The sequence below is a fragment of the Lipophrys pholis genome (assembly GCF_963383615.2).
Source record: "Lipophrys pholis genome assembly, chromosome: 1".
Lineage (NCBI taxonomy): Eukaryota > Metazoa > Chordata > Actinopteri > Blenniiformes > Blenniidae > Lipophrys > Lipophrys pholis.
The window spans coordinates 27,829,634-27,857,507 of NC_137635.1; the positions used below are offsets into that span (position 1 = coordinate 27,829,634).

Below are 27,874 nucleotides of genomic sequence, written 5' to 3' on the forward strand. Positions count from 1 at the left end.
CAAGGTCCCGGAAGGTCCCGGAAGGTCCCATCCGGTTGTTACGTAAGGTGGGTGTGGGTCCTTCCAGGACCATTTTGACTCAGAAACTGGAAGCTGTGAAACGTCAGTGTACGACTGCCGCTCTCACACCATTAAATCCTGAAAATGAGTTTCCTCTGCCGAACTTTGACTCTCGACTGCAGAAGAAGGAAACGCACACAAACGAAGTCAGTTTAGAAACTTTATTCAGTAGAAACACGCCGCTCGCTTCATTAGGCCGCATCTTCTCTCCTTCATAGAGCCCACTTTGTTATGAAACATATTCCTTCTATACAAGTCAAACACAGCATACATTTAGGTTTTTTAACTGGTTGTTAGACGTGATTGAGTAGCAAGCATTACATCCCAACAGAACCGCACAGTTTCACTAATGATCACACACTTGTGAAAGAAAACAAGAGAAAAGGCATCAGACAGAAGAAAAGTATCTTATATACACAACACAGCTTATATAGCACAGATCCAGAAGAAGCAGTGTGATTCTTTCACACAGGAAGTTTTACTTTCATAGAAAGAATGGAAATCCTTTACTTACTTAGATAAATCTATTCAAAGTGTCAGAAGGAGCTTTCTGCAGGTTCAACATGGAATATTTTGTGCATTTGTTGGTGAGTTGTTGTAGCGCTCCGTCAGGTCTGCAGCTTTTACAGCCAAAATCTGTTTGGGTTTTTTTCTCTCCACCAAATAAAACCCATCGCCTGCTTTATTCTTCATCTGTAAAGTTTAGAGTAGTTTCACTATATTCACCAAAACTGAGACTTACGCTGCACTTATAAAATGTTAGAGTTACAACAACAAAAACGTTTTAATATTTTCAACATACATTTCCTTGTTTCTGTCCACATATTAAACATGCAGATAAACCAGAACGATTCTCAGTGAAACTTTGATTTGGTCCACGTTGAATTATATATTTATCTTTTAAACTATGTTTTTGGAGCTATACATTGAATAAGTGCTGGGTTATTAACCAAATATTAATGGAAGGCAGCAGTCAGGTGGCAAAAGGTTTCTAATTCAACTAGTATCACAAGTCCTTTGTAGTCCGCTGTGCAATGAAGTTAAAAATGTTTATTTACAAATAATTTAGTGAAATCTTCATGACGCCGCCACACGTGGCTGCAGAGCTGTAGGTTCTAAGCCTCCGAGATGTTTCCATGAGCTTCAGGACTGAGGCCAGTGGAGACAGTGAGTGACTCACCAGTGACTCGTCACACCACCCTGTGGTTCAAAGTGGTATTACAGAAGTGCGAGCAGTGCACAATGTAGCATCTTATCCCTCCATTAGCTTTGTGTCTGTTTGTAAAGTGTGCGTGTTGGCGGTGAACAAACGGGAAGGTTCAGAAGGTTTCCACCTCCTCACAGGGTGTCTTTGTGAAACGGAAACATCAGACTTAAACATTTCAATCCACGAACATCGCATACTGAAATGTAGAATGTACCACGGGGAAGCCTGACCTGGGCAGCAGGAGGCCGGGGGGATGACATTACTAATGCCAAAATCAGACATTAACCCCCATTTCTCTTTGGGAGCAACTGCTGTTCCTGATTTGTCCTCTAGGGAGCACACTACCAAACTGTGAGGAGGAGTCTGTAGAAACACAAACTGTTCAGTGTTTTTCAAACATTATTCTGTTGTTTTTATCTGAAATCTTTTCAACTTTTATATTTTTTCTGAAGTATTTTGCAGTAAACTTTAGTCGTACCTCTGCACTGAAACAAAGGAAAACATTGGAAGCTGTACTAGACTGTACGGAAGGTTCTATATTTATCATCCTACAGGTCCTGATGGACTAAACGGTCCCGTGTCGTCGTATCAGGACATCGGCTGGAGAGGAAAGAGGCCGGAGCAGCAGACAGACTGTGGAGTCCAGCCTGCCCTCAGTCCACGTCTCATTTCAGAGTGGAAACGTCTCTCGTCCTCTTAAACGGACAGCAGGCTCAATGTCAGAGGGACTCGCTGCTCCTCTTGTGGCAGGACGTGACGTAATGAAAACCAACGAGGAAGTGACAGCGGCGCCATCAGAATTGTGCTTTTCGTTTAACTTTTCATTAAATGGTTGTCGTTGATTAGTGTGTATCGTGACGTTAAGACGCGAGGAGGTAATCTGCTGCTCCGCCTCTTCCCTCCATCACATGTTTAGACTGACGAACCAACACAGCAGCTGTTAGTAGGCGATGAAACCAGCAGGGACACGCTACAATAAACAGACCAGAAGATGTTGAGGAGTTCGTCTTGAGTTACCCAATCACTTGAACATAATAATGAGTATAAACAATGATGGCGTTAACGGAAAACTGGCTGAACTAGTTGAACAGACGGAACATTGAGAAATATTAACAGGAAGCTGCTTCATCTTGTAAAGAGTTTGTCTTCACGTAGCCAGTAAAGAGGAACAACACCAGAGAGTGCAGAGGAAAGTTCAGGTCAGTGCAGTGAAGAGCTGCAGGAGGAAACAGTGAAACATGACCAGCACATAACGACTGCGGCTGAATCGGCCTGCTCTTCTTCATGGTGCCCACAGCGCTTCCTTCTGCTGCCGTCCCCTCAGAGCTGCTCCACAGCCAGAGAAACAAGGTGGCCTCTTCCTCCTCTTCATCATCACTGAAGAGTCGTCAGGAATCAGAGAGAGAGAGAGAGAGAGAGAGACCGACCTGGGGGTCAGAGCACCTGGTCCAGGTCGATGTCGGGGATGGGCTGCCTCCAGTAGCAGAAGGAGCTGAACTCTGGCAGGACGAAGGCCTGGTTCTGCTCTTTGCTCAGCAGAGGAAACACGTGTTCCACCAGCTCGCTCAGCCGGCCGTAACTGGAGAAGAAACACCGTCAGCCGTTAGTGACGCCACATAAAAGTTAAGGTTTAACATCGGAAGAGTTTCTTTGTGGAACAGATCAATGGATCACCCTCTAACGTCACCACAGACATCCAGGTCCAAAAGCCTCTTTGCTGGATGGGATTTAAAAGATACTGTGCATCAATATGTTAAATGACTAAATCATTCAGCTACGTTGGTATCTTTCATCCTTTGAATGTCAGTTTGATGAAATGATGCTTATGTTTGTGATGAGAACTAAATGCTGAGGGTCCTGGAGAGGTCAAGGGTTTGACAAAGTACAGACTTTGATGAATTGTTAGTCGCTGGAGCGTCAGATTGAAGTCGTTCAAAGACAAAAATGACATTAAAAGACCAATTAAAAACACGTTTTAATATCATGGAATTTACAAGTTATTATATTGTATTCTGTGACTTTGAGGTTTATTGTTTGTATAAAATATTAAAAGTTCTTATTTTCATGAGTGATTCATTTAATCAACTCCTTTAATGATGGAAATCATCCAGTGAATGAAGTGTGAGCCGTTAGAATGTGAATGAGGTTTGATGATTACCGTAGTTTCCGGACTACTGAGCGCAAGAAAAAAAAACATCGTACATGTATAACCTGCACTTGTCTATAAGCCGCAGGTGTCCACGCTGTAACAGGACAGGAAATGTTGCGCAGGAATGTCCATTTTTTTTTCCATCAATTCTCGCAGCAAAAATACACACTGATAAAGTATTCTATCGCTTATTTGCTGATTGTGACTCAGAGGAGGACGATTGGTCAGTCAGGGAGCACAGCAGGTCGGAGTTACGTGATGCACCTGAACGCATCACCCAGGGCTGTCGGCTCCTGCAGTAAGAACCGGACCACATAAAGCAGCACATGATGGCTGCAATACCGAGACGAGGTCGGAAAGACAGAAAGATCACGTATAGGGGAAATTCTGGAAAAGCAGAGACGCTTAAAACGACGCAGACACAGGCAGAAGTAGAATCTGGTGGCATGAAGCGCGTTGTCCCATAAAAATCCATAAATTTGCTGCGTCATTGTTAAAGTCACAGAGTTCAAAGTGTGAGAAAAAAGTAGCAGCTTATAGTCCAGAAATTACAGTACATGTTTTGTTGTTGACTGAACAGTCGTGCTGCTGATGTGAAACGAAGGCAGAGTCCAGGACTTACGAGGACTTGTTTCCTTTGGTCTGCTCCTGAATGAGTTCTCCTTTCGGGTTCACGGTGAAGATCCTGCACACTGGAACTCCAACCTCCTTGTAGGCAAACACATCCTGTAGAGAGGAAACCCACACCGTGAGGGACAGCAGGGATACAGCGGCTTGCACAAGTATTTAGACCCTTTGAACTTTCCCACAAGAGTATTTTATTGAGATTTAAAGTGAGAGACCAACACGTGAAGTGGAAGTACATTATGATACATGGTTTTCAGTTTATTAACAAATAAAACACTGAAGAGTGCTGCATCGAAAGGTATTCCTATCCCTGATCATCTTAAATCATATCCAGGTCAACCAAGAACCTTCAGAAGTCCTCTCATCAGTAAATAGAGTCCAGCTGTGTGCAACCTGATCCCAGTAAGAATCCAGCAGTTCTGTTCTGGTCATTAGAAAACATCTGTGAACTAACAGCATCATGAAAACCAAAGAACACAGCAGAAAGGTCAGGGAGAAGGTTGTGGAGAAGTTTAAAGCAGGTTAAGTCCTAAACTCAACATCTCACGGAGGACCGATCGATCAAATGAAGAGAGTCTGGCACAACCACAAACCTACCAAGACATGGACGTCCACCTGAACTGAAGGCCGGACAAGGAGAGCGTTGATCAGAGAAGCAGCCCAGAGGCTCATGGGAACTCTGGAGGAGCTGCAGAGATCCACAAAGGTTCAGTCTGAACTCCACACATCAGACAAGAAGAAAGCCACTGCTGCCACTAAACCAGAAGACGTCCTGTCTGCAGTTTGCCAGCAGCCATGTTGGAGACTCAGTGGACATGTGGAGGAAGGAGCTCTGCTCAGAGGAGAACAAAACGCTCTGTGTGCTGGAAAACTAGCACTGCAGACCATCCTGAACACAGCATCCCCACTGTGAAGCATGGTGGAGGCAGCATCACGCTGCGGGGCTGCTCTTCCTCAGGAGGGACGGGGAGGCTGCTCAGAGTTGATGGAAGATGGATGGAGACAAAGAGTGGACAACGTTGGAGGAAAACCTGGCAGAGTCTGAAAAGACCTGAGACGGGGACGAAGGTTCACCTTCCAGCAGGACGGCGACCGTAAACATCCAGCAGCTCTGATGGAAGGTTTAGATCAAAACAGAGTCCAGGGCCTGGTTGTTCAAAACTGGGTTATTTTAACCACTGGTTAACCCGCTGTTAGCTAACCGACCATTAAATATGTGTTGTTTAAAACATGGTTAGTCATCCCGTTAGCTAACGCCGCCGTCAAAGTTAACAGTGAGGCTAACGTCACTGGTTAGCATCCCTGATGCTGCTCCGCCCAAGGCTCCGCCCACTTTCAAGTCTCCTTTCTTCCGCATTATGTCACCACAATGTAATTTTCGGTAACCAGAAATGACACTGGTGGAGGCGGCGCAGTGTTTTTATCTGCTCTATAAAACATGACAAACTCCGCTGCTGCCAGGATATTAAAGAGGAAGATGAAAACTGAGCTGGATGATCGACGAGGCATCATGTTGCCTCATCTTTTTTTAATTTTGACCCGAGAGGATGACATAGAAAGTGGACTGTACGTAGCCCCGGAGTGCCAATGGAGAAAAAAATATCGCGTTGGAAGGAGATAATAAGTCGTTAACTCAAATTAATAAAGCGAGGGAACGAGATTCTTTACTCGTGGCCACGAATTAATCACCTGGAGTAATATTGTAGTGACGGCGGAGCCGCTGTTGTGCCGTCACTCAGTCAGCTGCAAAGGATATAGGATTTCAAACCAGTTTTCCATTGTTGTTCATGGTGACATGATTGTAACTAACTTCACTACCAGGTGTTGTTTGGCGTTCTGACCGCAGGCTGAGGTCTGCATGAGGTTGCGTTGCTCCGCTATGAGACGCTCCACAGAACTTCTTTATAATGAAGCAATGCTTCTGGTTCCTCAGTAACTACTAAACAAACTACAAACTACTGGAAATGAAAGCTTGGAGGGTTTTTTTTGACATAAAATGAGCTTTTTAATGGCTTCATGTGAAAGAGAACTTTAAACAGAGTGTTTATGTAGGTTGCCATGGAAACGGCAGTAGAGCAGCGTTCTATCATTCTACACCTCCATTCCTCCATGTTGAAGCATTTGATTCAGACACGTCCAGAAATAAAGTGAAAGGAGCAGAAATTCACAATGTAATGCCCAAATGTTGAAAAATAAGTCCCAAACTCATTTATTTATGGGAAAGAGGAGAGACGTGATTCGTAGCTGCTGAGAATTAGATCCTCTCCTTTTGGACCAAGGTGAGTTTAACATGTCTGTATTTCACATGCTTTAGTTAGAAAACATCAATATCTAATGTGCGCCACATTATTTGATCTCAAAGCTCCACAACAGCAAATATGACGGGAAACATTGGTGAAAAAATATAATAGGAGGAAAGGAGATAGTAACTCGGTGTCTCCAGTTATTAATTTGAGGTTAATAATTATTATCTCATTCCCACACGTTATTTTTTTCTCTATGGCGTAAGAGGCGTAACTCTTCATTAGAGTATTGACTTCTATCAAAGTTAAGTCCACGGTCCACCCTATCCTTCCTTTGTTGAACTGGTATCGAGAGTTAACCACTGTTAAACAGTTAACCAAGGTCTGTAGGTGTGTTAACTTTAACGTCAAGATAACACCTGGTTAAAGTTTTGAACAACAAGAACAGTGCTGTTACAGTTAACGGTTGGTTAAATGTATTTTAGGGTTGGTTAAATGATAACCTAGTAACAGACCTTCATCCAACAGAAACTCTCTCTCAGGACCTGAACCTTGCTGTTTGCAGACGCTCTCTATCCACTATGACTGAGCCGGAGCAGTTTTACCAAGAAGAATGGACAAAATGTTCAGTGTGTCGAAGCACAAAGCTGGTAGAGACCGACCCCAGGAGACCTCAGCTGTGACTGAAGCTAAAGGAGGATCCACAAAGTATTGACTCAGGGATCAATACTTTTCAACACCAGAGATCTTTTATTCATAAAAACCTGTGAAAATCATAAATAATTTTCCTTCTGTTTGACGTTGTGTTGGTCTGTCACATAAAATCCTGATAAAATACATTTACATGTAATGTACATGAGCTCTTTACTGCTGTAAAGACTGAGCGTGTGATCACACTCCAACAACTTTCACTGGTTAAAAAAAACAACCGCCTCTTGTTCTAATAGACTAAAACCATCAGAAACAGTGAAAAGTTCCTGTGGGAAACTTCTGGAACAAACTTTTAATACTTTATATAGACATGTGGGAACACACGGGATGATGCCATGGTACTGGCAGCAACCGAACACTAACCACAGACTTCCTGTTTGTGAAGCAACGCCTCTGCATTCTGTGTGTGTGTGTGTGTGTGTGTGTGTGTGTGTGTGTGTGTGTGTGTGTGTGTGTGTGTGTGTGTGTGTGTGTGTGTGTGTGTGTGTGTGTGTGTGTGTGTGTGTGTGTGTCTCATTTCACATGGAGACAAAACAACAACTGACGAGTGACTAGTACTGGGATACTCAGTAATGAGATAATAAAAACACTATGGGCGCGGTTCCACCGCACTGTCTGTCGCGGAGCGTTGCGGGGCGGGGCAGGTTTTCGCGCGGTCCAACTGAAAAGTTATGGATGGTACGGAAAGAACCCGTGACCGCCGGCTACCATTTTCCACTACCCCTCTGTTGAGGTACCGGGCACCGAGGAACGGGTCTGTGAGGAGGAGCGACGACGCAGCCGTCTGCTGATTGGTAGTGACCATCGTCACTCTCAACTTTCCCGCAATATTTAACTATTTCATCGGCCGTAAACCCTCCGGTGTTGTTTACATACGCCACTTTGTGCTCACTGGTTGATTTGTTAACTGGTTTATTGAAACGTCGGCGAGCGACACAACATGGCGTCTTTAACGAGATAGACGCTCCTCTCAGGAACAGGAGGAGATTCAACAGGAGCTGGACGCTGCAATGAGAAAGTTTAACCTGAGTCACAGAGAACAACTCGGACGGCCGGCAGCCACTTCCGAGTCGTTCACAACCCCGCCTACATTTTTACCGTACTTTCTGTGGTGGGACAGCGTCACAGAGTCGGGCCTGGGTGCGCTTTATCGTACCGTAACCTCCCGCTCGTGGAACAGCGGCTTATTGTATCTATTTTCGTTTTCCATTAAATACCGTTGAGTTACTGATTGTACCAAGTCTTTAATTTGAATATTGCTGATCGGGTGTGAAGCTCTGACGGAGGCGGAGCTTTCGGCGTTCAGGCTCCTCTCATGTGGAACCAGCTCCCAGTTTCAGTTAGGAAGGCTGAAACAGTCTCTACTTTGAAGGATAGGCTTTTCTATTTAATAAAGCTTACAGTTACGGCTGCTTCAGGAAACCTCGGACCGTTTTCTAGTGAAGCTGCTGTAGGTTAAGATTCTTTCTCCCTCCCTCCCTCTTATGACAGTTAGAATTGAAAGTTCCTGGTCTGAGCCTCCATCATGTCTGCAGCCAGTGGATTCATGACAATCTGATTATTGGTCTCTGTCCAACCCTTCTTTCTCTTTCTATCTTTGAATCTCCGACCAGAACAGCAGAAAGTCTCAACCCCAGTCTGGTTTTGCAGGTTTCTTCCTGAAGAAAAGGGACTTTTTCCTTTCCACAGTCTCTTGTGCTTGCTCTGTGGAACTGTGGAGTTTTTCTCTGTAAAAATGCAGTGAGCTGCCTGTGTTCTATTTGGTGCTATAGAATTAAAATAAAAGTAAAAATTAATTGATAGAAACACCAGCACTGTGTAAAGTCTGCTACAGATGAACTGCTCAGAGTCTCATTCACCTCAACACATGAGGACCAGGTAGCCTGAGCTTAGCATCATGTTCTGTTACAATTAGTTCATTTATGTAAAGCAAACTGGCTTCAGCTGCAGTTGCTTTAAATAAAGTTGACTTGACAACCATTTCTAAGGCTGCGTTCACACTGCAGGCAAATGAGATCCAATTCTCATTTTCTGTTCACAAGTGTCTCATGTCCCATCAGTTTTGTGGCCATGTGAATGTTGGAATTCAGATTTTTTTTTCACACTCAGGCCGCCATCATATGTGGTATCCAATCAGATATGTATCTGATCTTTCAATAGGACCGCCGTCTGAATGGTCAAGTCGCATGCATGCGACTTCCACGTCATGGATGTGACATGACTAATCAGCGCCGGAGGAAGCAGCTCCACCTAAATGTTAAAAGCTGTGCTCTTTTTTTTTTTCCCTCATTGTCCTTCTTCTCTCCCTCGTCATCTTGTCCAAATTCTGTTGCCTCCTATTGCACAACCACTTGAAAATGGATCTACACGCTGACCTGTGTTGCCACATACGGCAGGTGTCCCCCGAATTCTGGAGTCGAATTCTCCTACCTTTTAACTTTGTTTATTTTGTACATTTGTGTGCTTATGACGTGTTCTTTATTATACATGTAGGAGTTTTACGGTTTTAACATGATTTCCACAGAAGTTTAGATTTGGACTGTTTTTAATGTTGCGTTTGGGCTGGAAACTAAGTCAGATCTGGCAACCCTGACACTGACTGGTGTAACATCAATATTTACTTTCAGAAACAGCATGCTGGGCATGACGTCACGCTATCTTCTGTGCTTGCGGGTCACTTGGACAACATTCACACTGCAGTTTGATGGAGGTTGCATTTAAAACGTTGTGTGAACGATCACGCAAAGAAACCAGATCTCATTAAGAAATCAGAATTGAGCATCAAACCCTGCAGTGTGAACGCAGCTTTAGGCAGAAAACAGTGGATGTTGATCTGCATAACCGCTGACTTATGATCAGCTCACCAATCAGACTCACATTGGCTCGGTTTCCAAAGGCGGCGTGGAACGGCTGCTTGTTGTGCTGGAACAGGTTCTTGATGTCTGTAAGGCATTCAATCTTGAAGATCTCTGGTTTCTTCTCAATCACCTCCCTGAAGCAAAAACAAACTTTCATTGGTCGACACACGTGTATGTACTTAGACTAGAATGAAGAGGCCATGTTTCACCATTCTTCCACTACATAGGACACATTCCTCATGCAACACCTGAAAACAGCTTGTTTTAGTTGCAAGCAAACACTTTGAAGTCATCTACATCCGAGTGACATCACAGAAAAGCCTTGGCACTGAACGACCTCCATACACTGAGCCGAGGCCGACCAGAGGCAGGACTCATTACACCTTTTGGCTCAAAATGTGTTGTTTTGGGTAGTTTCTCCACTGGGGGGGATTTTACATGGGCTGCCATTGACTGGTGATGGCAGGCTGGTTGAATCAGTTTGTTTATACAGTGGAAGAGCTCTGATCAGTGTAAATTAGTTTACATGAAGACCTTTAAGTACCTGTGGAAAGCAGAGAAGAGGCTGCTGGGAGACAGCATGAGAGGTCCTCGAGGAAGGATGATGCCTCCGTCGTTGACCCACTGCAGGTACCCTCTGGTCATGTCGGCCATGCCGATAGCTCGGGCTGAGCAGTACAAGAATTTGTAGCCATTCCTGCCAACAGGGGACCAATTCTCATTCATAAGTTCCGACGATCACAGAATATAACTAAGTAACCACCAGCTACTAGTTACCATGGCTGTTTGTTATTTTAGATAGAAGCAGTTCAGATTTATCATCAAGACTGATCCATAACGCAACGACAGACAGGTCTGTTTTCACATGAAGATTCTAGAAAAGCAGAGATTCTCTGTAAAATGCAATGTGCCGATGAGCATCATAACCATTTTGAATTTGAATCTATTAAAAATGTCTATTTCTTTCAGCGCTAATGTTTTCCCTGGTTTGGTTTCTCTGAATAATCCTGCGTTCACACAGTGTATCCTGGTTCAACCTGCTGTAACCTGGTTTATCCGGGTTTTCTTTGTCAGTATGTTAGTGTTCATCTTTTTGAAGGAAAGATGCTGCTTCAAATCTATAGATGTTGAGTATTAATGACATACATAGACATTAATAATGGTGTGACCTTTTCATAACACAACTCCCCAAAACCTTCCAGCTTTCTTAAATTGCTGAAGGTTCTGCAGCTCGACTTGAGTTTGACTCTTGCTCCCCTGGTTTCTCCTCTCCATCACACTGAACTAGTTGAGTAAGTCTTGTGTTGTTGTAGTCTAAGTTACACCCTGAGTTACTAGCAGTCAGATCTCAGCGTGACAGTATCTGTCAGCTCTGTGTGGGTCAGATTGAAGACTGATGCTTTCTGTCAGGTGGTAGAAAGTCAAAAGTTGGCATATTTGAATGAATGGGTTTTTAAGCTGCTTCTGTGGCACACAGATATTAGTGAAAAGACATTTGGAGAGTCATTTAGCGTTAGAGGCATTTTAATGGCACAGTGCTTGTTTAAAGGTTCATTAGATTAAAATTTGAAGTCGCTGTGAGGAAATGCCAGCTTGACGGGAAGTTGACTGGGAATCACTCCCCGACAGTCCTACCATCCATTGTCCTGTGATCATTTACAATGTCGTTCACTTACTCAGCTACTGAGTGGTACAGCTTGGCGATGCCCTGGTGGGTCCAGTCTTTCCCCAGCTGCGGCAGGATCTGTCCGAATACATCCGACCTGAATCAGTAAACAAACAGCTTCATTAGCTTCAGAGAGGAAACAGGATCACGGCTGCACCATGCATCATAATCAACATGTGTCTGGACAGTACGTTCATATTGTGCATGTGAACAGATTAACCAGTCAGAAGAGTTCCACTGCATCAGATTGTTTTCACTTCATTATTTCAGGATTAACACCGGCTCTAACTAGAGAAAGAACACTGTAATTCGAATGAACACATTCCAAAGCACAAAGACATCAACATCGTGTTGATTTACTCGTATTAGCGCCAGAAAGTGTTGAACTGATGACATGAAGCTCGACTGAGAAACATGTATTGGGAGTGGAGTGTAGAGGAAGAAGGTCCATTAATGTAACGAAGTGGAACAGGGTGTTCAGGGCAGGTTAAATAAAGCTCCACGGCTAACTTTTATCATAAATGTATGACATCAGAAACTGCCTTGTGCTAATGAGGAGGTAAAGCCCCCAGGAGAGCAGTGTGTAGCCCTCTGCTTTTGGCCGGTGTTCTTCCACATGAGATGGAAATGGGCTCATTACAGTGCTGCACTCTTCACCCTGCCAAGTGTCACCGGTGGGCCTGAAGGTCACACACATCATCAGTCCATCTGGGCCCGTTTGATGTTGACCACCGTGTGAACCTCACAGAGTGGGCGGCACAAAGCTGGAAGGTAATCAACCAGCTTAACATAAATAGTCCTTCATCTGCGCTGAGAAGGACTCTGCGTGTCCATGGTGATGAAGTTCCTGAGCACGTTACACCAGGTGGGAAAGAGAGGAAACGCAGCGAGGACATACCAACATGGTGCATGTGAGACAGTGGAAATGACACACGCACACGTGCACACGCCCCCCCCCCCTTAAGTATGTCATGATAATCAGTTCAGGACTGTTTTAAAGTAAAGTCACTTACAAACATGACAAACTGGCAGGTTGAGAATTTTGCATTCACTTCCTACAAACCGTCAAGCGGCTGTAGAATTTTGTAATGTATTCGTGAATAAGACTCCTCCTTCACATATACACACAGACACACACCTGAGTTCGATGGAAACGAGTGTGTCGTCTGTGGTTCAGGTGAGTGAGGCCGGTGCGTTCAAACAAACTTCTGGAGGAGGTAATAAAGAACTACAACATATCCTGGGAGAAAGAATGTGGATTTAAAATAGTGGCTATGATAGATTGAAGTGCGGAAACTCGTTTGATGCGCTTCAGTATATGTTACAGTTAATTGGTTAAAGTCCCTGTAGCAACCAGTAATGTATTAATTTTGGCTACAGGCACATATTGTAATAAAGATTTTTTACAACCATAATTGAGAGTTGCATAGTTTCTATCCCCAATAAATGAGTATGACTACACCAAAGGCTATCCCTACTTTTGATGAGCAAAATGCAAAACACAGCGAAATAAGCTTTAATTTCCAACTTTCTGTGTTTCTGTGTTATTACATTCCTGGCAAAATGTTGTTACGACTCTTACAGTTGGCTCACAGCGTGGCGACTTGTTTATATTTGACTGCATCATCATCAGCTGGTTTCATCTACTATGTGTCGACATGCGTCAGAGAACAGTTTCAGAGTGGTGGCTCCACTCGTACTTGGTGATGGTGCCGTCGATGTCGGAGATGATGACTCTGTCGTCCCAGTTCCACAGGTAGATGGTGCCCTCACAGCGACACGTGCCCTGGTACTGAGTGGTGATGCTGAACGTCACGTCGTTTGGACCTTCTTTCAGCTTCAGGCTGGCCTGCAGAGACAGAGACCTGTGAAGGCATCTGAACACGTACAGGTCTCTACTGCCCCCTACAGACTACCAGTATAAGACACAGTGTGCAGGTCACAGCAAGCAGGCAGAGGGAGCATTACGCTGTCAAATAAACAAGCTCGAAACGACAACAAAATACAATCTGCAGAAGAAAATAAATAACAGCTGAACATTGAGGATTCAGATGAATACGTACAATCTGGTCAGAAGAGAGGCGCAGTGACTTCCTGTAGGCATGGGGGCTGGGATGGTGCAGACTTTCTCCAGGCGCCAGGCGCTCTTGGCAGGAGGCAGCGCTCACCTCCTTAGCATCCTCATCGCTGGAGGAGTCTCCTGCTTTAGGCCTGAGTGGAAACAACAGCACTTAGAGAGGTTTTAGGGTTTTTCATTGAATTTATGTGATTTCATAATCAACAGGCCCCCCTAAAAACACATCTCTGTAAAGGTTGTGGTGTCACGTACGGTGAAGGAAGCTTCTCCTGAGATACGGAGGCTTCTTCTTCAAGATGAGACTCCTTGTTGTCAGGCTTTGTCTCCGACTGCAGCATAAAAGAAAAAAACAAATAACATGGTCAAAAATTCTCAGAAAAACCCACAGAACACTATGAAAGAGACGGTTTTACCACTGTCCACTGACCAAAACAACATTCATCTGAAGCCATAAAATATATCTTTAACCTCTGAAATGAAGAGACCACAACTTGTAAATGATAATTGTAATTTCATTTAGAACCACATGCTCTAATTCTTTTAACCGTGGAACAAAAAACAAGAACAAAACTGTTTTTGTCAGTTTTAATGGAGTTGGTTTTGTCTCATCTTCTGTCTGACTTCTCTCTTTGTTGTTACTTGTTTTATATTCTAGAGGTTAAAACAAGTAACTGAAAGTACACCTCTCATTCATGACCGAGGTAGAGGTACAGGTAATACTGTAAGAAAAAGACTGGTCAAACTGAAAGCACCAAGTTTTTCCTTGAGTGAAAGTTTAAATGTACTCAACTAGAAAGATTTAAGAAAAACATGTCGGATTTACTACAAAACACTTTAAATTCCATTTCATAAGAATTTATTTATTACTTATTTTAAAACAGGAAGTCTGTGTAACTTAACACTTAAACTTTGGTGACATTCCCACACCTGTTTGATTGTGCTGTCTGCCCTCTTTCTCCAGAACCACCAGCGTCCCGACTTTTTTGGCATTTTCTCCTTCACCCAGGCCTCCTCCGTCGTCTGCCGTAGAAGACAGAAGATGGATGAGAGCAATGCTTTCAGGGAAAGAATGAGGGCAATTAGCAGACTTGGGTTACCTTTGGCAAATTCTTCTGAAAGGCCTGCAGACTCAGAATCAGAGGAGCAGCCAGAGTCCAGTTATAATATCTGAGATCACAGTACACAGCAGTGAGACGCCACACTCAGCAGCTTATTATGAAAATCAGAGAGTTCACATACCTGTTTCCTATTCTCACTACCAGGTTAGGGTTATCTATAATTGCTGGGTTTTCAGCAAATTCATGATAGGTGATGATGTGCTCCATGAATTTTTCTGCAAACAAAGAAAAGGACTAATGAGAGAGGGAGTGGATGAAAAGGTCAGAGCATGAGCGCCACAGCAAGATGACCTTCACTCCCAGAAGAAAACACACATATGCATCTCAGCCACAACATACTAAGCACTCGGCTCAGTTCAGGCCAAAGCTGGCACACTAAAGCGCTGCGGGATGTCTTTGACACTTCATCATCTCTTCATCACTGTGTGGACACTTCAGTCAGCATCTTGTCCTCAAACTCAGATTGTTGGAAGCAAAAAAATAAAAAAATAACAATGGCTGCTGACTGTATTACAGTTCCCACAGAGTCTGTCAGACATCGTCCACGGAAGGAAAGCAGCGAACAGCTTCAGGTGGGTCATGACGGACGTCCAGCACTCAGGAAGGTATGTCCCACTGTAGTTCTGACAGGCAGAGACAGTCCATGCCTCCACTTGTTTCACAGCAGGAGACCGACTGACTTTTAATTTAATTAAACTCCATTTCAACAGTCATCTGAAGGCAGTTTTCCAGAGAAAAATACAACAAATGCAGCAAAAGGGAAGCTAATGAAATAACAAAGAGGAAAACAATGTTGGATGATTAACATCTTTTGTGTGTGTGTGTGTGTGTGTGTGTGTGTGTGTGTGTGTGTGTGTGTGTGTGTGTGTGTGTGTGTGTGTGTGTGTGTGTGTGATCACTGCTGGGTAAATTATTTCTCTGTATTTAATCTATTCTATTTCTCAGAGTGGTGGGCTGCCACGGTACAGTGCATGGGGAGGTCAAGGGTCGCACTAATGTGCAGTTGAATGAGTCATGGCAGAGCAGAACTTTATATAAAAAGCACTTTAAGCATCTTGTTTAATGTGCAACCTTCCTACCTTTGGATATCTCTGCATTTTCTGTGAGGCCTCCACACAGAGACAAAGTGACGTCTGGCAGGTCGCTGGCTGAGTCGGACAGACACTCGGTCCCACTGTCGGCCGCTGCGCTGCCCACAGACTGAGGGGACTGAGAGCCGGAGTGCATCTCGGGGTGGAGCTCGGAGTGGAGCTCGGGGTGGAGCTCTGAGTGGAGGTCAGAGTGGAGCTCAGAGTCCATCCAGTGCTTCGTGGCTGCCTCAGATTCGCTGCAACCCAAACAAAGGCACGTGAGGACTGTGCTCTGTGAGGTCTTTTACTACCATCACTTTAAAACAGCCTAAGGAGGTCAAGCACCTCTTTTGTAGGCTCCACCACAGGTCTGCCACCTGCTGCTCTACACCAGACTATCTTCAGAATGCTTCACAGTTAAAGGTGACAGATATGGCATTCAAATTAGAGAAAGGTTTAACTAATGTCACCTGCCTACTCAAAACTGCTCAAAATGGAACTAATCTAAATCGTCCAAATAAACTGAAAACAGTTGTAACCATTCAAACCACCGGGAAAATAAAAATGGCTGAACACCCAAAACCAGAATTACATTTAAACTGAAGTATGTATAGTGAGATTCTAAATATCTAAATGTATGAGCTGGGCTCTGTTTAACCATGTTTTGCAGCTCCAGGTGAATCCTTCTTGCCTCTCCAGTACACAGAGTGCGGAGCCCGAAGCTCACCTCTTGGGGAAATATCTTGCAGCAACATCAGGTTCGAGAGCTTTCAAGTCATCCAGGTAGATGTCCTCAGGACCCTGGTGCTGGCTCCTCTTTGGGACCCCTGGAGTCAAACATTGTTTAGGGACCAAAACTAAATCATTACAGGTGAAAGTCCAATTTGATTAAAAGCGTTGGATGACGTACCTTTCTTCTTGGAAGGAGAGTCACTCTGCTGGCTGAGGGAAGGGGTGGACGTCGCCACGCTGGACGGCAGAACATCCAGGGGCTCCGTGGTGGCGGCTGGACTCACACAGGTCAAGATGCTGGGAGACGCCGGGGGGCCGATGGGTGTTACAGTGGTGATGGGGGTGCGTGGCTCAGGCTTGATGATGGTGCAGGTGGAGGAAACATCTCTCTTTTCAGTCCCTGTTTCACTCTCCATGGCCTCGGAGCTGAGAATGACGCGGAAGTGTGTGCTCTCCGACGGGGTGATGGTCACCGTCTTCAGTGGCTCTGCTTTGTCTTTCCTGGTGATCTGGAAGTCCATGGAGAAAGTGATCAGAGTAATGTGATTACAGCAGCATCAGTGGCTGGAAGCAGTGCTCACCCTGGTTGTTTCAGGAAATTCGCCCCAAGTCCACTGCATGTGGGATTCAGCTCTGAGCAAGCTCTCTGAAGGCCTCACCACCAGCTCAGAGTCGCTCTTCGGCGAAAAGGGATGAGACAAGCCGTGACTGCAACAAAACCAACAGCACACAAACAAACACACCAAGCATTATTATCCACCAACATCCAAACACATCCCTAAGAAATCTAAGAGAATCTCAGTGCAACATTAACTCGTCTAGAAACTAGAGCTGCACAATATAGATTCCAAATTGTTTGTCACCAACATGAGCAATAAACAAAGACAATAATTAGCAAATGTCTCACACACACACACACACACACACACACACACACACACACACACACACACACACACACACACACACACACACACACACACCCCCCCCCCCCCAATGGAAAGTTTGGAAAACCAGACCAGCAGAAAATGCTGTTCCCTGCAAGGAAGAAGGGAAAAAAGATCCTTCTATCAAGATTTATCCCCTGAATTTGTGAGGGGGAGGAGGAGGGAGGCTGAAAAATGCCCGCAGAGCAAGCAGAGGGGCAGGATAAGATACACCTTTCTATATCCTGGCAGAAAACTCAGCCTGGCTGGGAAAGTTGTCTGGAATTGGAAGTGTTTCATGAAGACTTGTGGAGCACGGTCATGATCGATGTTCACTCTTTTCTCCTGGAACACAAAGCCCCGTTACCGCCATCCCGCCTTCACTGGTTCAGTGGGTCAAACATTTGACCACTATTGATCGCCGCGGAGCGTCTCGAGTCGGGTGGATGCCCAGAGGCCGATGCACTCCCTCAATCAACAGGTCTGTGGAGGGTGGAAGGTCAAGTTTCTCTTTTAAGAGCAACTCAACAAAAGACATCACAGAGGATGAGATTGTATCAGCCTCTTCACATATACCATGAATCTGAATGCCATTCATTGTGGACCAACCCTCCAGATGAGTCTGTGGCTTACTTAGCTCCATCAGTTCTCCCTCCACTCCCTGTAATCTCTCCTCCACCTCTGCAATCTCCTCTTTTGCTTCGTCAATCCTGGTGTTGGTCTTGTTGATTTCTTCCTTAATTTCCCTCAGTGCTGCACCATTTTCTTTCTCCGATCCAAACTCACATGCTTTCCTCCACCTGTTGTGCCTCCATGGCTGACTGGCTAGTGCTCATGTTGCTCTTGAAGGCGAGAGGTTCATTGTTCCCACGGAGCCGTTAGGGTCCTTTACTCTGGATTGATTTCTCCCACTGGCTTCTAGGCATATTGTGCACTAGTACTACAATTTAAATCAACCAGGACTTATTTTTGACCAAGTTACTAGGTAGTAATTAGGGGGAGCCACTGACTTGGGCAGCTTCCTTCATGGCCACTCAACCTAAGTCGTTCCTCCACAAAGGTAATTTAAAGATGAAATAAATGAAAAACGGGTGAGTCATTGCTGGTTACCATCTCATTTTCACAATAATAACCAACAGCATGAGCACACGTTACATGTTCGCCTAAAATGTGGTGTGAATCCTGAATGCTTCTTGTTGAACAGCAGACCTTGAATGCAGTGATGCTGTGATGCTCATTTCACAGACGCTGGTTTTATTTCCAATAATATAACCAGGTTTTCTTTCAAGTGACGTCATTCACCAGCATTTTGACTCAAATGTCTGACACACTAGAATCACAGTTTTAACATGCTGCGTTTCCATGGTGATGCTGAAGCCTACCTGTCGGTGTCAACCCAGTCCCCGTCAGACAGCGGGTAACCGTCCAGGCTGTGTCGAGCTGCAGGTAGTTTGGGGTCAATGTCTCGCATCATGGTGACCGAGGTCGACCTGAACAAAGGGAGAGAAACGTGAGTGATGGTTCAACTCCACACCACCAGAGCTGCAGTCACCGGCTGGGAACACACCTGGAGACGTGTGCTGCCGCAGCGTCCTCATCAGAGCTCAGCTCCATCTCAAAGATCTCTTCATTTTGCCCACTGCTGGACGTAGCAGCGGTTGTAGCATTAGCAGCGGTTGTAGCATTAGCAGCAGTGGCATTGCCAGGTGTGGGCGGGGTCAACTCCTCCCTCCGTGGGTCTCCCTTGTGCTTCTTTCTCCGTCTTTTCTTCTTCTTGGTCGCCATGGTGGAGGGAGCAGGGGGCTGGGGAGGGTCCTCCAGGTCCACAGGGTCCAGGGCTTCCAGGTCTTTTGGGGCCCTGTGCTCCACCTCAGAGATCCAGAACAGGTGACTCTCAGTGGGGATGGGAGAGGTGGCCAGGTGGGCGGGGACAATCTGCTCAAGAAAAAATGCAGAGAGAGAAAAAAAATGGCTGAAGAAAATTCTAAAGGAGCAAATGGAGGCAAGGTGTGTGTCAGCTGTCAGCCTGAGCAACATGTCACCTACATTCAGTATCTCAATTTTTACTTTTTACAAATGCTTTCTGACAAATTTAATACAATAAATAATGATTTTCTGGTTCTTTATGTTCAAGTAAGCAGTACTTATTGACGAATTGCCGCTCTTTTAACCATACTGTAATCATGTTAATTATAACGACAATCCTCCATTCGTACTGTGTCAGACTTTCCTTCTTCCCTCAGTATGGTCGATCTTTCACTGTCAGCTCCTGCCATGTTATGATCAAGTTCGAAACTTTAGCTCCGTTCTTACGTTCAGCTGCTCTGATTCCTGGACAAAGAAGGCTTCTCCGTTGTCCCCGAGCTTCATATGCAGCTCAACAGGCTCGCCATTCACCTCAATGTCAATCTGAAACATCAGGCAGAAGATAAACACTCACTAATCAGGGACATTTAACATTTTCAGAAAATCCAAATTAGAAAGACCAAAACATTTAACCTGTCTATGTGTACAAATCATATTTTGCATCGTTAATTATGCTTCCATCAACGTGGGATCCTCTCGTCTCCAGAGGAAGCAGCTCCAGAAACCCGACTAACTCAGTGTATTTATATACCAGACTCGTGTCTCCTGGCAAAATGTCTTGGATGTGAAAAAAAAAAGAAGATAAAACCGCTAAAATGTACATGAACATGTTTAGCGGCTCCAGGTGATCTTTATTTGGTGGAAAGTGGCTCAACAGTTCTTCTGGGCTGAGACCTCTGATCTGGGTTCATGTTGAGTCCGGAGCAGGTCACGACTGCTACCTGAGACCAAACCATCAATATTAAGCTGCTGCTCCTTATGCAATGCTGCTTCTTCTGTTGCAGCTGTAAAGCTTCAGTTTCACCTAATGAATGCAGCTACGAGGGATTTCAGTGTGGTTTGTAGATTTGCTGATCAGTTGAAGACAGGTCCTCTTCGGCCCTTCACACACACTGCAGGTACCGAACCTTCTCAGCTCCACACACTTGACAGTTGGGAAAGAAGAACTAATTATAATCTTTCTTTAGATTTTTAGTGAAAAAAAAAAAAAAAAAAGTACTTTCCAAAGATGTTTGTGTGGCGGGTGCGTGAGGACAGACACACTACCTACAGTCACAACTTAATGAGTACTTGGCAGGCGGCTGCAGCCAAATGCTCCCTCCATGTTTTAACGCTTCAGCATATCAGCAAGAAAAAAAACAGGTGAATCCACTAAAGTCAGCTCCTTAAACCTTAAACCATCTTCTGTTGTGAATTCGTTTTGGTCAGTATATAGTGATCTGTGTTGAGCTTGTTTTACATGTTACACATGATTTGGGTGAAGTGATGAGTTAGTGACAGCTCTGGAGGATCTCTCATATCGCACCGATATGCTCGTCCTTCACATTTCCTCATTTGCCCACACGGGATTGCAGAGCTGTTGCCATGGAAACGACAGTTCTGCAGCCCATCAGCATTCTGAGGAGGAGGTGAACCCACCTCACTCCCACCACCACAAATCATTATCCGCAGAGGTCCAAGCACACAGGCTTTCCTGACGCTGTTCCCAGAATAGATCCCAGCTCTCCGTTACTGTCCATCAGGCTCTTTTGGAGGAAATTATCATTCTTATCCTTAACCACAACTTGAATACCAAGAAACTACTTTTCAGTAACCCCAGCTGCAGGAAAACAGCGGCTTTGTTCCTGTATCATGTGCGTTTACTGACACCGTGTTCAAACCTGATTCCAGAGAAGGTTTTCTCTCCACTTAGAGAAACACGGGAGCCACAAAGCTACTTTTTTTCAGTGAGAAATAAGAGCTAGAAATACCTCCACCATGGTTAATCAGTTCTGCAGCAAGAACCTCATACAAGTTCGGCTCTGCCAGCAATGAAATGATGTTTGACCTGCACACGGGTTCAATCACAACATCCAGACTTCATTCATAACATGAATCACATTATTTACAGAATCCTTTCTGTAAATCAGAGAGACTCAGCTGAAGAGATCAAGAGTGGAGGTGTGGAGGTATGACGATGAGCAGGTGAGGAAGAATGGTGATGAGGAGGTAAAGATATGAGGTGAGAGAAGATGAGGAGGTGCGGAAGTGAGGAGATGAGGAGTGAAGATGAGGTGAAGAGATGAGGTGAGAAGAGAAGAGGAGATGAGATGAGGTGAGGAGATGTGGAGGTGAAGAAATGAGAAGATATGGAGATGAGGTGAGGAGGTGTTGAGATGAGGAGGAGTGGAGATGAGGTGAGGAGGTGTTGAGATGAGGAGGAGTGGAGGTGAGGTGATGAGATATGGTGTAGAGGTGAGGAGATGAGGCAGTTTTTCTTGATACATGATTTAAGTTTTTTAATGAGCAGCTTCATTATGGCTTGTTTTTGGTTCATTTCTCTCTAAAGACATATTTTATTTGAAAAGCCACCCAGTCCCTCAAAGATAGCCCGCTCTGCAATGAAATCAAAATTGGGATTGAAATGTTTGAAAACTAGGATAAAGATGTGATCCGCTTCAGACAGGATCTTGGTGTTTGGACTGAAGCCAGCAGAAAAGCAGTGAATTCCATACCACTTTCTCTTTGGAGCGCAGGACGCCCAGCTTGCCAAAGCGCACATGGAACGGGGAGCACTGATATGTGCCATCTCTCTGGCGGACGACCACGACGTCGATGCAACCCGATAGCGTGGCCTGATTAATGCCCTTGCACAGTTCTTTGACAGTGACCAGAACCTGGCCCGCCAGCTGGCCAACGTAGTTCATGGTGTCCGTCTGGAGGAGAAAGAACAACACATCAGTTATTACTCAAGGGAAGGCAGAGACCTGTTTCTTCCTGCTGGACCTCCCTCACATTACCACCATTACTATAGACTTATCCTTTGTGGGGGGGTTCAGAGTAGAGAGCCTCATCTGACTTTGCCTTTTAGGCATAACCTCCATCTCTCTGCATCTGGTTTCTATTCCTCTGGGGTAGCAGTGGTTCTGCTGGTATGTGATCAGCAGAGAAACCAAAGACAGAGAGACAGAATCGGACTAGGTGAACAGCCAGCGGAAACTGGCACAAACCTCTTCCCTCTTCTGACTTCCTGTTTACATTTGAGAGCATGCAATGTCTGTTCAGTCCATCTTGTTACACTTTTACTAACTTAAAATGAATAGTTTGATCAAATGGAAATAAGTCAGATGTCTGATTTTATTTTTGTTATATTCAGTATTCTGACATGTTTTTTTTCTTCTAAGAATTGTGAGTGTTCACCTTCCCTGTGACGCCACTCTGTGTTATCTCTGTACACAACGTGACTCAACAGGCCTGAGCCAAGAGGAGAAGGAGTACATACATGAGGCCTTCCATGTCAGGTTTTATGAACTCAAACATGGTCGGAGGCTATAAAAAGTCAGAGATAAGACCAGCCTGGATTGATTGCCTCAGGAGAAAGTTTTCTTCAGCAATCAGCAGAACACGAGACATAACATCACAAAGTCTATCCAGAAATTCTCAGGCTATCTGGATAATGTGTCATCAAGCTGGAGTAAACACGTATTATCTGAACCAAACAGATCCACATGGGCACATACACACTGTGTACACACTGACCACAGATCCATGTTTCTGTCAAGAAAGCAGGTCTGAAACATGAAACAAATTTAAATATACACATTATATCCATCAGGCAGGAAGCAGTTTTTCTGAGACCGTCCCGTTTGTCCTACAGGGATGGCGACAGGAATAAATTATTTTAGTCTAAAGTTCTGGGGGTCTTGGGGGCCATAGGCCATAGGGGGCCTGAAGATTAAGGTTTTTAAGCAATTTCTACACTCTGAAAAACAGTCAAGAGAAATATTATGGCTTATTATTGGTTACCTTCGCCCACCAACGTTGGGGCAAAGGTTATGTTTTTGGACACGGATTAACCTGAATTGCATGACATCTTCAGGGATGATTTGTCACCATTCAAGGACAATCGATTAGATTTTGGGATCTTTTTGGGTAACTGTTTCTGAATTAATTCCAAAAAACTGTGAAAAAAAAATGTCCCATACAAAACGGATGGGAGCGACACCTCATGGAGGAGAACAAAGGAGATCAGCGTCTCCTTTGGAGGTCCGTGGTGAGACGTCAGTTCCCCGGGAGAGAAGGGAGTGTTAATCAGGGCTGCAGCAAAGAAGCGGTCACAAATTAAATGACTAATTTTAATTTCGAATCGGCCGCAATGCACAGATCAGTGGAAGATTACCATCCCTGGTGCTGCTTATGCCTGAAGACCACCACACCTGAGGGTCTTCAGTGGAACCACACCCCACCCTGACCACAGAAGAAGGTACAGCTCTGACACGCACTGGGTGGGCTCTGGATTACAATCTGGAGATCTTGTCAACAACCTCAACTCTTTCATGTGCTCCATAAACTACTGAACAGTTTAGGGTGGGTTACTATGCTGAAAGGGGCCCATTTTGATGAAGGCTGTATGTGCCACTGCATGGCCCCACTGGTCAGTTGTCTGTAATCATCCACTGCTCTTCCTTTAGGGGTCACAACAGTTTACAGTCCACAAAGTACGAGTTCAACACAGGTGATGATTATCAGAAGGTTATTTCAAGCACCAAGTCACAAACAATAACTCAGAGCCGCAGAAGTCTTCAACACAAGCCTAAAACTGACATTATTCACCGTGGTGAGGTGTCCCGTTGAAGTCTGGCAAAGACCACCTCACCCTGTCAGAGGCCATTGACACCAGAATCAAGTGCTGGTCTGTTTTTCCAGCAGGTTCGGGGTGTGACCAGAGTACCAGCAGTCCCGCTGGAGCCGACTCACCAGGAACCAGGACGAGGACCTCAGTGAGGAGGGGCCATCCTGTTCGCTGCTATCTGTGCTGTCCTCTGAGTTACTTCCTGGGAGCTCCCAGTTCCCCCAAGGTCTCTTCCTTTTCATCACTTTGTCTGGGCTGCTGCACCAGGACCGATGTCTCCCTCAGATCACATCTGGATTACGTCTACTTGTCATTCGCCATGCAAATCCAAACATGGTGCACCTGATCATCTTGGAACAACACTCCCCGAGGTAAATGCAGATAAGAGGCCATTGTGTAACACTTGCTGTAAACATTGTCATCCTTCCGCTGCTCTACTGCACAGGATGTGCCCTTGGACCGATCACGTCAGCTGACAGGACAGAAAACGAGTGAATGGCTGGCTCAGCCAATCAGGTGGTCCTCTGAACGTGGCAGTGTGCAGCTGATAAGAGGCTGCTACCTCCTGTGAACAGATATATGCAATGTTTTCCACGTGATAAGCGTGCTGGCTCGAGGAGGGAAACAAGACCGACATGCATGTATGGTGTCGCGGTCATTACTGGAGACTGTTACTTGTTAATATGCTGATTTCTGTCTATCAACTGTCTCCCGACTGTGAACCTGAAAACACTGAATCACTGAAACAGCCAGGCCAGAGTCCTGACAATAAACCAACAAAACCACAAAGTTATTGCCAAAAAGACCCAATGGAGTCACCCAACAGTGGAGGAGACTGGCGGATGAGTGGGGCCAACATCAGACTAGTGATGTTCTACAGGGTTTTTAGAAAGTTTCAGAAAGCTTTGGCTGGTTTTCCTGGAGTGCTCTGGTTAATTTCTAGAACATCTAGAAACATGCAAAAATCCATTCTGACATTGAACATTACATGAATTTGATACCAAAGTCCAGGCTCACCGATCTGCCCCCCAGCCTCCTGCAGCCTGGTCAGTGGGAGGCCTTGACCCCACAGTGACATCTGCCGAGGTTACTGAGCCAAGGACCCAGGCTGAGACTTAAAGAAGTACACTCTGAATCAAAATATTAGGGGCACTCGTCTATACGAGAGATCAGAAAATTGCAGCTATGAAGCCACATGTAGCTCCAAAGCCGATCTGTAGCGGCTCCATGAAGCCGTTAGAGATTTATATGGAATTGTGTTTTGGTGAACAGCAACGAATCACTCAAAGGGATTCTCATCGCATTGACAAATTCATTCAGTTTAAATGTCTTTATATAGTGTCAAAAACAACAAAGAGAAAGAATCTGAAAGTGAGAGAGAGAGAGAGCGAGAGAGAGAGCGAGAGAGAGAGAGAGAGAGGAGAAAGAAGCACCTCATTTCTATTTAATGTATATCTGACATGTGGAGAGAATAACAGAGCTCTGACACAAACAGTTAAAATCCTCTTCATAAATTCAGCATCTGCTACATTCTGTTCAACATGAAAAACAAAACTTTAACATCTTCATTTCAAACATGTTCTGCAGGTGGATTTTCTTTGTGCTCAGACACCATGGTGCGCAGCGTTATAGCGGCTTGACTCTTTCCTCGTATGATTTCACTACTTGATGGAGGAATTGGTTTGTAACGATCCCAGCAGATTTACTCTGAAAAGAGGATTCACTCAGTGAGAGACCACAGGAGGCTCCCATACTCTCAGGTTACAGCAAACTGCCCAGAAACCTCTGTGTGTGTGTGCGTGTGTGTGTGTGTGTGTGCGTGCGTGCGTGCGTGTGTGTGTTCTCAAGTGTTGTTTTCTCTATACATTGATATTTTCTTAAATAAGCCTGATTTAACACGGTAGATCTGTTTGTATTGTTGTTCATATGCAGTTATAGTGCAACATTTGGAATTGGTGTAGTGGTAAGAACTTGGTGTTTAATAGCTAAACTGGTAGCTTCTCTGTACTGTTGTTGGACTTTTCCATAACAAGTTCCACTTTCTTTGTGTGGGTCCAGTGCAAATGAACATAGGAAATAATGAAGCATAATTAATTCTATAGTTACAAGAAGACATTTGTAGATATTAATAACCTGTTAATCACCTAATGGTGGGTGCAGTGCAGTTGAACATTTCAAATGAGTTGAAGTAAGTTTACTGTACATTCCTGTAGTTTCAGGGAGATATTGATATAATCTTAATTTTGAAACTGTATGTTTGAATATTCACACTTCATCTCCTGTTGTTTCACAAGATGATTCTTGGATAGTTTTACCCTGTGATCCTTCATTGGCATCACATGTTTTGCTCAATAATTGGCTCTGATAACAAGTACGAATTGGGAAATACTATGTGCATGTCTTATGGTAGAAAAATGTTTCTAGTCATTGTACTGTAACTGTACATAAACAAGGGTGGATTTTAGGATTTAGTGGCAGGTGGATGAAGAATTTCCATCTCTGAGACACACACACACGCACACACACCTAAAATAGCTCGAAACATGATGGTGTTTGTAGTTATGGAGCTTCATAAAGGGTATACGTGGACAGTAAAAGAATATAAACAGCTTTGTGAGCTGTGGGTTCGTCAGAGAGGAGGTTAAACATGTTTTGTGTCCCTAGATGACTTTTGGTTGTTAAGCAGAGATATAAAAACGTGTCTTTTGGTGATAAATGAGCCTGGTCTCTGGTTTAGGCCTACAAATAAAATAAAGCAGCCTGGAGACTTGTGATGTTTACTCTGTTAGCAGTTAGCTCCTGTTAGCTGCAGACGCGACGTGACAGATGAGAAAATGTCGCCTCTGTTGGTTAAAACGTCTCGAGCTCTCATCAGCGGTGACAATGTTGACAGGTCAAAGCAGCAGAGACGGAGGGAAACAGCCGGACCGTGTCAGGAGCAGATCCAAGCGGCTCCACGGCTGAACGGGAATGAATGGAGCCGCGGCTCGGCTAACAGGCGCTGCTAGTGTCCCGTTACCGGCTCCGCGTACCGCTACCCAGAAGATTCTCGGAGCCCCGAAGCCGCTCCACCTCCTACCGAGGATTTATGTTTCTATCTGGCGGCTCCGGGTCGAAGCGACTCGGTGGAGCTGGAATAAATAGCCAGCCGACATGTTAGCTAACAACAGCCGAGGAGCAGCTCCGTATCGAGGCTGCCCGGTCCGCCTCGAGCCCGGAGCCCCGAGCCCGGAGCCCGGAGCCCCGAGCCCCGAGCCCCGAGCCCGGTACGCCTCGAGCCCGGAGTCCGGAGCCCGGTCCGCGTCGAGCGCTCACCTGCGGGGTATTCAGCGGGAAGCTGCCAGTGGGGCTCCTCGGAGAGTCTCCATGTCTGTCCGTGAACCTGCTCGTTTCTCCGAGGACGTGTGAGCCGCCCGGTGGGTCCGCCTCCTGCGGGGCTGTGCGGGGCTGTGCGGGACTGTGCGGGGCTGTGCGGGGCCCGGCAGACTTTGCTCCTCCACCAGGACATTAATTCACTCCTCTTCCACACAAACCCGCTCACATGATCTCTGGAGCTAATCTGCTTTGTTTCTGTGGTATAAAATGAACTAAATGCTTTCAGATTGTACATTTGTGTCAAACGTTTTTACATTCGTTTCTTAAGTTGAAGTATAAATATAAAAAACTATTTGGTAGAAGTTAAAGTATCAACTCAAGCCTTTTACTCAAGCAGAGGTGTAAAAGTAGTGGCTTC

The 27,874-nt window shown here is 45.0% G+C and overlaps 1 protein-coding gene across 3 annotated transcripts; it reads right to left on the minus strand.

Moving 5' to 3' along the window:
* Positions 1-206: 206 nt before the first annotated feature.
* On the minus strand, positions 207-27,670 carry lpin2 (lipin 2). Of its 3 annotated transcripts, none has more exons than XM_080465179.1 (20): positions 27,457-27,670; positions 22,025-22,225; positions 19,758-19,853; positions 19,012-19,379; positions 18,827-18,934; positions 17,100-17,226; positions 16,697-17,027; positions 16,514-16,613; positions 15,796-16,043; positions 14,838-14,931; positions 14,696-14,765; positions 14,526-14,618; positions 13,851-13,927; positions 13,585-13,732; positions 13,222-13,370; positions 11,532-11,618; positions 10,400-10,552; positions 9,875-9,989; positions 4,039-4,142; positions 207-2,846 (listed from the first exon to the last, which is right to left on the minus strand). In XM_080465179.1, the coding sequence occupies exons 2-20, from the start codon at positions 22,214-22,216 to the stop codon at positions 2,702-2,704; spliced, it is 2,805 nt and encodes a 934-aa protein (XP_080321305.1). In that variant the 5' UTR covers positions 22,217-22,225; positions 27,457-27,670; the 3' UTR covers positions 207-2,701. The 3 variants fall into 3 exon arrangements, with proteins under 3 accessions (XP_080321305.1, XP_080321304.1, XP_080321306.1); XM_080465178.1 differs by lacking the exon at positions 27,457-27,670 and adding an exon at positions 24,267-24,586; XM_080465180.1 differs by lacking the exon at positions 27,457-27,670 and adding an exon at positions 24,114-24,160.
* Between the last annotated feature and the right edge of the window lie 204 nt (positions 27,671-27,874).

Coding starts and splice junctions, on each gene's coding strand:
- lpin2 (XM_080465178.1), bottom strand. CDS start 24,383: ATGAAAAGGAAGAGACCTTGGGGGAACTGGGAGCTCCCAGGAAGTAAC. Junction 19,854..22,024: donor TGCGCTCCAAAGAGAAAGTG/GTATGGAATTCA, acceptor CTGATGTTTCAG/ATTGACATTGAGGTGAATGG. Junction 11,619..13,221: donor ATCGACGGCACCATCACCAA/GTACGAGTGGAG, acceptor TTACTGATTCAG/GTCGGATGTATTCGGACAGA.